At 38.8% G+C, this 15,403-nt stretch overlaps 1 protein-coding gene across 2 annotated transcripts in view; it reads left to right on the forward strand.

The window, feature by feature from the left end:
• The window catches only part of PTPRO (protein tyrosine phosphatase receptor type O), a 148,076-nt gene that overhangs the window by 92,052 nt on the left and 40,621 nt on the right, over nucleotides 1–15,403 (forward strand). For both annotated transcript variants that reach the window (XM_040967469.1, XM_040967476.1), the window contains 6 exons: nucleotides 1,345–1,541; nucleotides 3,277–3,397; nucleotides 3,995–4,188; nucleotides 5,544–5,655; nucleotides 9,371–9,522; nucleotides 11,334–11,454. In XM_040967469.1, coding sequence (XP_040823403.1) covers nucleotides 1,345–1,541; nucleotides 3,277–3,397; nucleotides 3,995–4,188; nucleotides 5,544–5,655; nucleotides 9,371–9,522; nucleotides 11,334–11,454 — 897 coding nt within the window. The remainder of the gene's footprint in view (nucleotides 1–1,344; nucleotides 1,542–3,276; nucleotides 3,398–3,994; nucleotides 4,189–5,543; nucleotides 5,656–9,370; nucleotides 9,523–11,333; nucleotides 11,455–15,403) is intronic.

Consider the following 15,403-nt stretch of genomic DNA (forward strand, 5'->3'; position numbering starts at 1 on the left):
GTTGAATTGTTTTTAAAGAGATATTTATTTTTATTCAAAAGGCAGATTCACAGTGAAAAGGAGAAATGAGAGAGATTTTTCCATCCAATGGTTCACTCCCCAAATGGCTGCAATATCCGAAGCTGAGCCCATTTGAACTCAGGAGCCAGGGACCTCATGAGGATCTTCCATGTAGGTGCAGAGATCCAAGGATTTGAGCCATCTTCTGCTGCCTTCCCAGGCCATAAACAGGGAGTTGGATTAGAAACAACCCTAGGGACTCAAACAGACCTTCACATGGGATACCAGCACTGCAAGTCAGAGGATTAGCCTATTGAGCTGCTTCTCTGGCCCTACCCCATGTTCAAATTTCAGGGCAACATGTCCTGATTCCATACAGGAGAATAGCAGAGAGAAACCAAATGTCTACAGTCTGTGTAGAGAGAGCATACCCCCATACTGGTTTTTGCTAAAATACATTTACTATAAGTATAGAGGCTAAAAATCATTTTACTTGTCTATCAAGAGTTATACCTGCACTTTCATCAGCAGAAGGAAACACAAATGGTCATGGCCAAAGATTACTGTCAGGAAAGAATGACCACTGTCTTATCCTATCACCCTCTCCCAAGAGTAAAATACAAACAAACATTGGTCAAATAACCCTGGAGTCAGGGATGTGAACACAGGCCAGACAGATGAGATCAGTTATGTAAAAGTGTAAAAATCCTCCCAGTGACCCCAGGCCACATTCTTACTAAAGGAACTGGAAAGTGTCACCATGGGTGGGAGTCCTTAAAGGACCCATCTACCTGGCGTCCTGTCTACCTAAGGACCCATCTACCTGGCGTCCTGTCTACCTAAGGACCCATCCACCTGGTGTGACTTTTCAGTGCAGGAGATCTTTGACGAGAGATGAAGACTTGAGAACGGGAATGAAGTTGAGTATTCAGGTCTTCCCAGGAAGTTGAAACTGATTTCCTGGTGTGCCATTGCAAATCCACTGCTCGTGTGGACAGTTCGCATGGAAACTCTCTCCATGATTCTCGACATACTGGATTTTCCTTTCCTGTGAGTTTCAGGTGTGTTTCAGAATTTATTAGTATGAGGTATTTTTCTGGATTTTCTTATTTGTGTTTGTTTTGCTACTTGTACAAAATTGTAAAAACTCTGAAAGGATTTATTCATTCATTCTCTTAAAAACCTGTTATTTTAAAAATATTTTCACAAGTATTCATGGAAGCACATTTATCTATAGGCACCCTTCTCTAAAGTGCAAAAATTACTAGTGCCCTACAGAATGTTACGATTGCTCAAAGACATAATTATATCAGACATAGATTCAAATCCATTTGAAACATCCAGGTCCTACAGGAGAGTGGATTGAAGAGTTGACCGAGAAGCCCCAGCATGTGAGCGTCCATGTTTTAAGCTCGACCACGGCATTAATGTCCTGGACATCGTCGCAGGAGAACTACAACAGCACCATTGTGTCTGTGGTGTCGCTGACCTGCCAAAAACAAAAGGAGAGCCAGAGACTCGAAAAGCAGTACTGCACCCAGGTGAAACCCTAAGCGCATGCGTGGCCACTCCCTACTGCGGCCCAGCCTCACAAGGCAATGCAAGGAGGATATTTGTAGAAGTCCTGTGGAGTCTCTCCCAGGCAGGCATGGTGCAAGCAACATATGTAGGAGGCAGGAGCAAGGGCAGGAAGTGTTGTAAATGCCACTTCAGTGCCACCATTTCCCTTTGTCTTCATAAGAGGATCATATATGCACCCTTTATCTTCATCATCAAATTCAGGAGAATTTGCTAAGCACAGACAGTGCACCAGGTGGCAGGGCAGATACTGGAGATCTAGATGATTTATAAACATCCTACTCCTGGCAGATCTTGCAATCTAAAGGGAACAATGGAGGCACGAACATCTAATGACCACCCCATTCAGCATAAGACCTAGGAGAGCAAAGTAAAAGACAGAGAGACCATGTCCAAGTTCACGAAAGCCAGGAGCCAGGAGTGTTACCGTTTATGAGAAGTAAGTTACAGAAACTAAGACAATAACAAAAACTTGCCAGAAGAGGAGACAAACAGGTTGACTTTGAGAGAACTCTTTTCTATTTGAATGTTTTCTCATAAAAGTAATGCGTGCTTGCTGGCACAATTCAAAAGCTCAAGGTATTTAAACCAAAAAAACTGCTCATCAGTGTCTTCAATCACAACTGAGAAGTTTAGGGAAGGATAAACAGGAGTGAGCTGAGCCAGGAGGGGAGCAGAGCAGGGGGCAGGAGGAGGCAGCATGTGATTTGTCATTTCAAGTGGCTGCTGAGTGTGCCCTGCCCTAAAGTAGACAGTACCACTCTGAGCCAGGAGCAGGTATGGCTCTCAGGTGCCCTGAACCCCTGCACCAGGCCCTGCTTCCCTAAAATCGGGTTTTATTTTTTTATGTGAAGTCACATGCCAGAAGTAAGACTGTCTTACATGTTAGAGACACTAAATATCAAAGAAACACACTTCTTAATCTGTTAGTTGAATCATCAACACCTCTATGTGCCAGCTTTAATAAGTGCATCTTATTCCCGTATAGGTTTGCTTTATTTTTAAAGAATTCAGTGTTTACAGAAGAGCTCATCTGAATTAGAAATGTTCTATATCATATATTTTATAGCATAACAACAGCCTTGCAAAGTGCTAATCATTCTTTTTTGATGCTTAGCCCAATGTTTGCACATACTAGATTAGAGGTTACACTGCTAGATTTTTAATCCCACCACTGAATCTAAGGATGGGACCTGAGCCATTTTAAGCTTTATTTCCTTAATCTGCCAAAGGTGAGCTCTGTGCTAGACCATCTCCGAGGTCATTTTTCTCTCTGTAACTGCACAATATATGCTTCTAAGTCATGAGAGACAAGACGCTCCTGTACTGATCTTTGGGCATAGTCAGCTGACACTGCAATTTAGGATGTCTGACAACCCAATGCTGTTACTGATTTGATTATAGTTAGAGGTTGATGTGTCACCCCTGTGTATGCTTACAAATGACATTGATGGGTACAAAGCAGGTCACAGCAGGTCTTATTAAATCCAGCCATGGAATCAGAATGTTCTGGTTTCCTTTCAGCGTTCACATAAACTGTGAAGCGTCCTACGTTTCAAATCTATCGTCCCCAGAGTAAAGGATTCTGAATTTCAAAGTCTTCTATGAATCTGCAGAGTCCTTGAACACTGTTGTAGCCATGTTGTCACACTCCTCAGCCCAGCTTTAAATAGATTTTTTTGGGTGTTTCATTTGAAGGTGAACTCAAGCAAACGCATTATTGAAAACCTGGTTCCTGGTGCCCAGTATCAGGTTGTGATGTACCTGAGAAAGGGTCCTCTGATTGGACCACCTTCCGATCCTGTGACGTTTGCCATTGGTAAGTCCCTTTCCTTAATAGTGATGACTTGTATTTGTCAGAGTATAGTTTGAAGGATGCAATGTGCAAACTCAAATCATTATCATTGTATATCAAAGCTCTGGCTAGACTAGTTCACTCAGTATCCCATCAATGGGATATGTATGTATGCATATCCGTAACATATGTACAGATATACATATATATATATATAACTCTTATACAAAATGGCATATTTGTGTATAACGTATTCCCCTCTAGTAATACTTCTTCCATAGTTAATACTTGAATCATTTCTAGATTACTTATAACATCTAATAGAATATAAATCATATAAATAGTTGTTTAGAGGGTGATGACCTGAGGCAAAAGCCTGCATGTGTTCATCATGGATGCATTTGTTTGTTTGGGTTTTTTTGTTTGTTTGTTTGTCTGTTTCGTTTTTTATTTTTGATCTCTAGTTGGTTAAGTCCCGACGTGGAAATCTGGAGACAGCCATAGCGTTACTCTGTAGGGGAAAAGTCAGAGGCAAATGCATTTACTTTGGTTTTCAATGATAGATAAGCAATAATTTAACAGTATTTCTAAGATACTAAACATTCCTTCTCTTCTTTTTAGTTCCCACTGGAATCAAGGACTTAATGCTTTATCCCTTGGGTCCTACCGCGGTGGTTCTGAGCTGGACTAGACCTTACCTAGGAGTATTCCGAAAATACGTGGTTGAAATGTTTTATTTCAACCCGTCAACCATGACATCTGAGTGGACCACCTACTACGAAATAGCTGCAACCGTCTCCTTAACTGCCTCCGTGGTAATCTTCCTTAGCCAGCCGCCACGCGTTCCGGTGTTGCTCTGCCAAAAGTGTCAGAAAAAGTTACTATTTTATAGCTCCACATAGGTGATTTGCTGCATGCAAAGTTTCTTAGTTGTCTTACTATTAGGCGGTTTGATTTTTTGTTTTGCTTTGAGCATTTGGAGTGTTGTTTTCCCCCTGAGAGGAAGAGAGAGCTCATTGTGGGAAAGTAGTAGAAAGAGAAAGTGCTGATTATCTAAGGGTAGCTTCCACTACTAATTGAATTTGTTAGTCAACGTTTTGTCTGAAGGAATCTACTGAATGTCAAAGAGAGCTGTCAATTGCCCATTATCGCTTTGTGCTCCTGAGGTTTGCCTCTGGCGCTCAACAGCTCGGGGATGGTGCCTAACTCCACAGACCACTCTCCTTGACAGCTGCTAATCAGTTAACCACAGGCCATTGGGCACTGGGTTTTAGAACAGGTAATAAAGGCTACCTCACAGACTGGGTTCTTTTTTATTTATTTTTAAGTATGGGTTCCCTATAGGTGTGCATGAAGTACACAGTTACCCTCTATCCAGCTGCATTCTGGGAACTGCCACCCACAAGGACTCCTGCTGTTCATGGTCCACCTTGGAAGAATGAGAGCTGCAAGAGGTCATTGTTTTCAAAATGGGAGGCAGTCTCATCCAGTCCTTTCTTAATAAGCATTATTTCACTTGCATAATATAATAGAAAATTGCCTTATGGAACCAAAAATTGAAAATATTGAGATTTATGTTTTTAATGAAATGTGCTCATTTTTTACCTTTTGTATTTTCATTTTAATTTTAATTAACAGTCAATGTGATTTGGACAGACAATTCTAAGAACATGGTATTCTCTTCTTCCCTACTTCTCACACTCTTCTTCCTTTTCCCTTCTTTTATTTTTATTTTTTTGTTTTTGAGATAATATGTTTTAAATTTACATTTACAGTAAAAGGGTTTAATACTTTACCTAATTATAAGCTTAACAAAAAGCAAAAAGATCTTAGTCTGATGGGAATACAGACAATACCTATGAACAATGATCAAACAGAAAAATGACCATTTGACCCATGCAGAACAAATTTTAAAGTAATCACAGATCATGGATGGGCTCTATATTTTGAACCACCTTTTTAAAAATTTTTTTACTTTGTATTTCATTTTATGTGTATCTCACTTTGCTTTAGAACAAATTTTTTTTTGAATGGAAAAGTAGATAGATCTAGAAAGGAACCCCCCAAAAGAAAACAGAAAAATTACTGTAAATATTGGCCTAATGGAAACCATCAAAATTACAATTTCCCTTTGCTCCTTGTCTCTTTTTTTTAAAATTTCCTCACTCAGAGAATAGCTAATCTATTGCCAGCATGGTACTACAACTTTCGGGTAACCATGGTGACATGGGGCGATCCAGAACTGAGCTGTTGTGACAGTTCCACCATAAGCTTCATTACCGGTGAGTAGCACGTGGAAAACCGTGTCCCATTTCCAGAAAGCTCCAGACATTCACCTAGCAGTGACTGAGCGTCAAAATCATGAAAAAAGAATGTGCTTTTTCTTTCATCATTCTTTGCCTAGTTGATCATCTTTAACAGTTAAAATATCATTTGTGCTCTTAGTTACTTCCCTGGGCTCATTCTGAGTCATGGCCCTTGACTTATGTGTTCCCAGTTGGAACTGATTGGAAAAGAGCTGTGGCAGGCAGAGCCGTCAGCGTCACACTGCACACACAACTGATTTCACTGATGTGATGATTATGTTTACTAGAATGCTTTTATTTCTTCACTAATTAAAGCCTTTTTTTTTTTTTAATGTCACAAGCTTACTGTATCAGAGCCCATTTACTAGTAATAATAGGTTCTGGCAGGCATTTGGCCTTGCCCTTGGGACACCAATTAGAATACCTATGCCCAGGTTAGAGTACTTGGGCTCAACAACCAATTCCAGCTTCCAGTGCACCCTTTAGCAGGCAGTAGGAGTTGGACCCTTGCCTCCCAGGTGGGAAACAGATTGCATTCCTGGTGGCTTTGGGCTTCAGCCCAACTGTTGTGGGCATTTGGGTAGCAGACCAGTGGATTGGAAGCTCTTGATATCAGCCTGTCTTTTTCCCTCTCTTTATCTAGCTCTCTATCTCTGTGTCTCTTGTAAATGAATAAATAGGAGCCCAGCGCAGTGAGCTCCGTTGGCTGATCCTCCTCCTTCAAGCTCCAGGAACCCACAGGGTTGCCAGTTTGTGGCCCAGCTGCTCCACTTCCCATCCCACTCTCTGCTTGTAGTCTGGGGAAGGCAGTGGAGAATGGTCCAAAACCTTTGGAACCTGCATCCACGTGGGAAACCCAGAGGAGGTTCCTAGATCCTGGCTTTGGATAGGTTGAGTTCTGGTTGTTGTGGCCATTTGGGGTGTGAGCCAGTGAATGGAAAGTGTTTTTCTCTGTCTCTCTTTAAATTTAATATGCCTTTTCAGAATAAATAAATAAATAAATAGACAAATAAATAAATATTTATAGAATGTAAATAAACAGACATGACTTTAAAAAAATACTGTCTTATGGCAGACCTGGATTTACACCGTTGCTCTGCCATGTGCCACATGTAACCTTGGGGCTTAGTTTTTTGGTATGTAAAATGGAGATGATTATAATATCAATCATCTATTATTATTTCACAAAGAATATTTCACAAGTATTTACCTAGTAAGATACATGGCACAATGCTTTTATGGTTAAAGAGGGCAGTCTTAGAGCCCCAGGGGCCATACATTTTGTTGTATTTATCAGTCATCAGAGAGAGTAGTGAGAGGGGAAGCTCATTGGATGAACACTAATCCTTGTTATTAGAGATAAGGTTTTCTGAGCATTTCTTATTGCTGTAGTTAGACTTGTGCTGAGAAGTCAGCGGAAAAATACGGTTAGATGAAGAACAGTTTTGACAAAACAACTGCCTTATTGAATGCCTAGTTTTGTTGAAACTTATCCATGAGAAACATAGGAAGAAATATGAGTCATGCAAATTTCTTGGAAAATTGAGATGGCATGCCATAATCCTAATCCTCTCTATTCCAGTTTTCATAAAACTCTCTGTTCCAGCTGTTAACAGTAATATTAGAGAGAACTTCAAATTCCCACAAAGGAGGAAAAGGGCTAGTTATTTGGCAAGCAATGTTTTAAGCTCTGACCATAGTAATAATCACATCTTTAATTATGATTAGGTTTCACTGTGTCAGGAAGCTTTGCAGTTAATCATTACTGAGATTAGCTCTCTGAGAACACATGCTGCTCACAGGTATCTGAGAGTTCCCCGGGCACAGCAATGCACCTGCATCTGCCCACTGCTTGCAGTGGCACGCCCAGGGCTTCTGTTTTCTGCTGGGCATGGGTAGAAGTTTCTGAAAGGGCCTCAGGACACCATCTTGACAGTCTTTGCCTCAGCATGACTTCAGAAATTAGAGAATTTGGAGCTCTGGTTTTTAGTTGAAGGTGTGCTGGGTAAGGTGGGGAACTGACTGAAGTTTGAAAAGGCGTAGGTGGGCACAGCAAATCTGTAAAAATAAACTGTGATTTATAAGTGATCTAATTGCTTTGGGGAGTGGTATATCGTTTCCAATTAACTGATCTTTAAAATTTTCTCATCTTTTCCTGAGACAGTTAAACCATGCTGACCCCAGTAGTCTACCGTCTAATAAGCACAGCAACACAAATGATCTCACATTTCACATCTGTAATATTGAGTATATTATCTCTCAGAAGAGTATCAGAATCAAACAATATAACATATATTAGTATTCATGTATTACTTTAATACTTTTAAAAACAAGTTCAGATTTTAATGCATGGGATTTTTCATTTTGCTTTGTTTAGAGTGGAGGTTTTTTCTTTTTTCCCATGACTCCATTTCAAAGAAGAGTATTATTTAAAACAAACTTGTTGTTATATGTTGGATATTAATCCAGATTGCCAAATTTTGTGGTATAAAAAGATATAGGGACAAAAAATTATTATGCATTATTTATGAGGACATCACTCTCTTTGTTAGCTTGTTTAACAAATCAAATTTTTAGTACTTATGCTAATGTAGCAAATGGTGACTAATAAATAAATAGTGACATCTTGTGGCCTTTTAGTAATAGACCACAATATTTAGAAATATTAACTTCTCAAGACCCAGTGTTTATCACAGAAAAATGAGCATTTCTGAGTTCTGTCATTTTAAAATATTTCTTGTCCCCATTACAACACATGAAAATACTCTTTAAAGAAATAAATGTGTATGTATTTGTATATAAGGAAACAAATTAGGCCATATTGAGAGGTTGTGAAGAAGATAAGGCTATCTTCCTGTAATAGAACATTCTGAAACGTGATGTAAGTTTGTTATTTTGCAGATGTATAGTTGGTATTTCAAGATTTTATTGTTGAACATTAAAGAAATGCTACTCCTGTTTTAGCTGAAACAAATAAGGTTTTTATTCTCTCTGTATATATGTTTATATAAATTCTTCAGTGGAAAATTGTTTTGAAATCATACTTTTTGAATATTACAAATATTAGCAGAATGTTAAAGAAAATAATTTTGATTATTTATAGAAATTCTCCTCCAAATATTTATATGACTTTGGGCTAGATGGCAGAATGAAACCGTTTCTTATCTTCAAACCAGTGAAGCCTGATTTAAAAAAAAATAAAAAATCAATTGCTTCCTTGCCCTATATTCAGCGATGTTCATGAGGAACCTGCCCTCGCAGTGTGTCAGACCAGACAATGTCAATGACTTCTAACCTTCTGTTCATTGTTCTTTGCCCCTATACTTTTCTTCTCTGCCCCTCAATGAGAGATCACATATTTTCCAGTACTACATAGATAATAACTTGTTTGTTAACATTTAGCTAACACAACACTTTGCTCAACTCAGAGAATAAATAGTATGGGAATCTTGTAACTGTGAGATGACAGGACATACCCTCAAACTCAGATGAGTCTGGCTGTTGTGGCTGAGATATGCGAGGCAGGATCACCATGAATAACAGCCCCCAGTTCCACTCAGTCCCCAGTTTCATCATGCGATGTGAATTTTAATCTGTCCTATAACTCTATCTGGGAGTTCATGGTCCACGGATGAGAATTGTGATAATTAGTATGTTGCACACTGAATCGTGCCTATGTCCTCCCTTCTAGCACCTGTAGCTCCAGAAATCACTTCTGTGGAATATTTCAACAGCCTGCTATATGTCAGCTGGACGTACGGGGATGACACTACAGACCTGTCCCATTCCAGAATGCTGCACTGGATGGTTGTAGCAGAAGGAAAGAAGAAAATTAAAAAGAGTGTATGTTTCTTTGAATTCCAGTTATAGGTATCTGAATAATTAGTTGTGCAGTAAAAATTAAGTAAATATTTCTGGAGAAATCAAACAAATATTTGTATGGTATTGCTTTAAGCTCAGAGATGGGACAGTGAAAGTTAGATTTTTCCTTGTCTAAAGCTTACCTTGTAATCTCTAATAATGGACTGAGGTATTTATAACTACTGCCATCATTTACCTTTAAAGCTCTGATTTAAGCTTTCTCAAAAGAATAACAATTATTTATTCAACGTGTTCTCCCTGTATCATCAACAGCTGAATATTTGTTTTTGTTGGAAATATTGATTACTTTCCTCCTGGTTCACAGGGATTTTTGGCATAATATTAATTAGAGTTCACACTGAACTATCCTATACAACAAATAAAAGAACATGAATAAAACAAAATATAGGTATGGTTTCTCGTACACTAACCCAGGATGACTAGGGCCTTTCTGCCATAACTGGTCACCCAACTTCTCTGTTTTGTTCCTCCATCTGCTGGTGTGTAGCATATTCATCTGCACAGGGAAATCTTACAATAATCACATCCAACTCCAGCCATCAGGAAGGAAAAGCAAGGCTGTGGAGGCCACCACTGTTAGGAAGTAAACTGAAGTCCAAGTTGTGCGTGGGACTCCCAGAAAAAAATCCATTGGTCTGGATTGTGCCACGTGGCCTCTTCTGACTGTATGAGAGAAATGGGTGTGCAGTCTCAAGGTACAATGAATATACAGGCATAGCCAGGTTTCCCCTCAGGTTCTCAGAATGCACAAGTCAGTAACAATCCAGCAACCCCCCTTTCTTTAAATGTATTTTATTTAATGTATTTTCTTTATTTTTTCTGTATTTTCTTTAATGTATTTTATTTATTTGAAAGGCAGAGATAGAGGAGAGACAGAAAAAGATCTTCCTGCTGCTGGTTCACTTTCAGACAGCCATAATGGCTAGGGCCAACCAGAAGCCAGGAGCCAGGAGCCAGGAGCCAGGAACTTCTTTCAGGTCTCTCATGTGGATGGCAGGCGCCATTGCTGCCTTCCATTGCTTTCCTTGCTTTCCAGGCACGTTAGTAGAGAGTTGTATAACAAGTTGAACAGCCAAGACAAGAACTGGCACACATTTGGGTTGCTGGCACTGCTGGGAACAGCTTAACCTGATGTACCACCATGTTGGCCCCAGCATTCCCTTTTTCTAAAAATCTTCTATGCATAGGTGAGAAACAGAGGAATGCTTTTTCCAAATAAGAAAATTTGGCACCAAATCCTATTAAATTAAGGACTGTCTCACCATTAGCCCAATTAAATTTATAGGGACTGCCGTTGTGGCGCAGCAAGTAAAGCCACTGCCTGCAACACTGAGGTCTTATATGGACACCAGTTTGTGTCCTGGCTGCTTCACTGCTGTTCCAACTCAATGCTGATGGTCTAGCAAAGCAGCAGATGATGGCTCAAGTGATTGGGTGCCTGTCACACACAGGAGCTCCTGATTCCTGGCTTTGGCCTGGCCCAATGCTGACCTTTGCAACTAAGGAGCAGACCGGTAGATGGAAGATCTCTCTTCCTCTCCCTCTCTGTGTAACTCTGGCATTCAAAATAAACAAGTAAGCCTTTCAAAAAATAAATGTATGTAGTTCAAAGGATATAGTGTATTCATAATATAATCAATTATAGATGGCAGCATATAACAGAGGACATATCTGCTATGGCTCTGTATTTAGCAAGGGGAGGAGTGGGTGGTAGTGGTGATGGTTCATTCAGTAAAAGGAAGACTAAACTCTGGATTTCCACGTTGTTGCAGGTAACACGCAATGTCATGACCGCAATTCTGAGCTTGCCTCCGGGAGACATCTACAACCTTTCAGTAACTGCTTGCACCGAAAGAGGAAGTAACACCTCCATGCTCCGCCTCATCAAGCTAGGTAACGAGTAAACAGGTGTGGGTGTGGAAATAATTATGCTGGGAGAACCTGCCTTTGTGTAGTTTGATTTAGTTTAGTTTGTTGGATAACGATGAATTTCAGTTTATTTCCTTTTGTAAGCAGAAAATAGATGTCTACACTGCCATGAACATGTTCAGTTGCATATGTTTTTTGTGAGCGGCATAGATACCATGTTGGGAGACAAAGGTGCTCACCGTTCTTATTAGGGTTTGGGGAATCATGCAACCTTAGGATGGAGGGAGCTTAGAGATTGTCTAGTGTGTCAATACTGTCAACATTCCCTGTTGACATAGCTGTCACACAATGCTCTCTTAAACAAAATCCGTAGACAGTATAATTTACATGTTGGTCTCTCAAAATTTTATACAATTTCATAACTCTGACATAAAATAAAAATAAAGCTATAGTATAATATTGATTTGCCATGTGTATGTTCAGACGCAACTATTCTAAGACAGTGTAGCTACCTAATGCTTACATATAACTAAATGAGTAAATCTGAGTTTATGAAAAGGGGAGAGATCGGCAGTAGTTCCTGGAAATATAAAAATAAATGAGGTGGGCAGATGTCATAGAGTGGGGTAAGCCTCACTCGAATCAACCACATCCCATCATACAATTCCTGCAGCTGAGTCCCACCTCTACTTCCAGTGTCGCTTCCTGCTAATTTATACCGGGGGAGGCAGTGCTGGGGTCCCTGCCACACGAGTGGGAGACCCAGATGGAGTTCCTGGTTCCTGGCTTTGGTATGACTCAGATTTGATTGTTGTGAGCATCTGGGGAGTGAAACAGCAGGTGCAAAAAAAAAAAATCTTTTCTTTTCAAATATTAAATAAATAAATATTTAAAAAATAAAGGGATTGACAAATTACTAGAAATTCATTAACAAATAACAAATAATTGTACAAGTGTAAAATTATGAGGGAATCCTTGTATGAAAACAAGAATCCAAATCAGTAATATACTAGTGGAAGTACTGGAAATATTTTTACATGAGAACGGGACAAATGGCTTTAATTAAAACAGGGATAGTGTGTCAAGGAAAAATAATGGGCTATAGATGAGGAAAAATTAGTAAACTGTAATATTCTGGCGAATGATATGGAACTTACTATGTTGAGTAGTGTTACAACCGTTCTTTATATTATGACAAGTTGGAAAGGGACACAAAACATATCCTCATTCATAGTTCTGCCGTGTATGGCAATATTTGGTTTCCAATACTGAACTGAAATTTGCCATGATCAATAGTAAGCAATGGAGGGAGAATGGATTGGCAAAAAAAAAAAAAAAAATGTGGGCAGTATTAGTGTTAAAAATTACAACCCAAAAGTAAATGCCTAATTTCCACATGTAATTTTCCTAGCAAATGTCTCTTCATTATTATATTTCAAAAATTTAAGAATATAAGTAATGTTAGGAGCAAAAATATTTTGCAAATAGCTAATGCAATATAGCATTACTGTTGCAAATGTCTGTGGTGTATTTAAATCTGTTCACAAAATCTCAAATCATCTGTTAGTGCACATGTTCTATATGTAGCTATAAGTAAAAAAGTCACCCAGGTGGCTTAAATATCACTAGGGTATAGTTGTCAATGATGCACTTTTAGAAAATGCTTTGAAATCTCAAACAAACCAAAACACAATCTTTCTTCAGTTCATCCAGTAATTTGTATATCTCCATAACTCAGTACTCAATATAAGACACTTGTGTCCTAATTTATTCTCTCCTCTCTCTCTTTCTCTCTCTCTCTCTCTTTCTCTCTATCTTTCTCCCATGGCAAAAAGCAATTTTTCACTGTAACCCTTTAAAATTATTTAGATAGTTTAAAAATATGATATCAAGTAGGCATAATGGGAAAAAAAAAGTATACTGACTAATTTTAAATCCTTTCTTAATTGCACTCAAAAATACTCTTCATGACAACCTGATTCTAAATTACTTAATTTCCAGTGTAACTTTGGGATAAAGCACAATTTGCATTAATGATATATTCTTTTCTGGTGTGAGCTTTGAAAGGCATGAGGGATATAAAACGTTGGACAATTTTTAGTTTGGAATCTTCACTATTAGGACAAATCAGCGAGCATTTCTGAGCCCATACTAGAAACATTGCAACAATTTTGTAAATGCCCTCAAGGGGGCGGTACTGCTCCTGTTGAGACTTGCACTGTGGATGATCTTTTGTTCTTCCCTAGCAGCCTGTATCACTTGAATTCTGGGAATGTAAAAAGCACCAACTTGAAACATTGCATGATATTTCCATTAAGAAAAAAAAAATCCACCTTCCTGTCCATTTCAACCATTAGCTCTCATTTTTTTTCTCCACAACTTTGACATTTTCGTCTAGGAATCTGGAATTACTTGAAAGTGAATCTGATGTTCCCCGTGCCTTTTTTCACCCAATCCTGATTTTTACAGGGAGTTGCAGCATTTCTCCGGTACCAGCTGCTTTCTCTGAGTCATTTATTTTTTTCTGTTTTCCTTTAAAATTTATGTTGAGAAGTGGTCTGACCAAGGGTATATTCTAGTGGGCCTATTGCACAGTTCACTGTCATTTTTAAGTGACGTTATGGATGACCCATCGAGCCTCAGGAAAATGTGTTGAAGTTATGAACTAGAAAAATTTTAGCTACGTAGGAATGTAACTCAAGAATCCTGACGGTGGGTGGACATTTGTCCTACTGAAGAAGATGCCAGTCAGGATTCAATGTCCGGTGTTGGAATGGCTTGGTTCATTATGTGTCTCTAGCTCTTTACTCCAGCTTCCTACTCTTATAGACCACAGGAGGTGGCAGCTATGGTGGAAGTAACTCCATTCCTGACAACCTTGTCGCAGAGCTACATCTGAGTTCGAAGACGTTTGAAGTATAATCCAGCAAATACATGGATATAAAACACTCCTCTATCCCTCTCAAGTAAAGAAAAACAATTAAATGAGTTTTCTGCATTTTTTCATGAGGTTCTGTGCCTTCATGACTTCCTGATAGCAAATAAAACCAAGCTAGGCAAGGAAAATCTCTTGAACCGTCCAAGCAGGAAGGGCAAGTTCCAAAGAAATCATTTCTACCGAATTAGAGCACAAGGAATCAGTTAACTTCTCTTAACCAGTAGCTTACTATCTGATGGACTATTACCTTTGTATTTTTCCTTTTGATAACATGAAACTCTATGTTAACTGCCACTGTTTTTATATTTTTTCCCTAAAAACTAAATAATCTAACTTTTCACCCTTTTGCCAAAAGGACCATTTTTCTAGTCTCCTACCTTGCTTTGGTGTTTTATCAGCTCTTTCAACTTTCTATAACACAATGCATTGCCACCTGTTTAAGTACTCATAGATTCTGTTAAACAGAGTTGAAATTGCAGATGTCAACGTGGAAAATATTCTTCCAGTGCACACATAACCAAAGTAAGTTTCACCTTTCAGGAAAGTGAAATAACAATTTGTTTTAGAATTAACTGAATTGCAGGGGTTTTTTTTTCGTGTAATTTCAGCATTTACTTTCTAGTCACTTTATGTTCCCTCACAGAATTCAATTTAATAAATATAGAAGTCATATTAAATCTACTTTGCAAAAAGAAAATAAAATGTTGGCACACAGATTTTTCAAAGCTTGTTCCAATCACAATGGCATCATTAAGGCTGTCACCAAAATCAACTGGATTTTCAGTATTTCTATGACAAAGGACTCTTGAGGTCTCCAACTGCTGTCACGGAGGGCAGGATGCAACTCTACAGAAAAGAAAAAAAGCACCAACCTTGCAGTGTGACAAAAAGTAAACTTGATGGCTTGTGCTAGAGTAGAGAGCCCTCAAAACAGTCACCAAGAATTTTCCAATACTGTATCATCAATAAACATCCACAGGAGATGCCTACCAATGATGGCACTGCTTGTAGGATATTTTGCAAATCACCCTGCTC

This window comes from Ochotona curzoniae, unplaced genomic scaffold, assembly GCF_017591425.1.
Source record: "Ochotona curzoniae isolate NIBS_2020 unplaced genomic scaffold, NIBS_Ocur_1.0 contig_1482, whole genome shotgun sequence".
Classification (NCBI taxonomy): Eukaryota; Metazoa; Chordata; class Mammalia; order Lagomorpha; family Ochotonidae; genus Ochotona; species Ochotona curzoniae.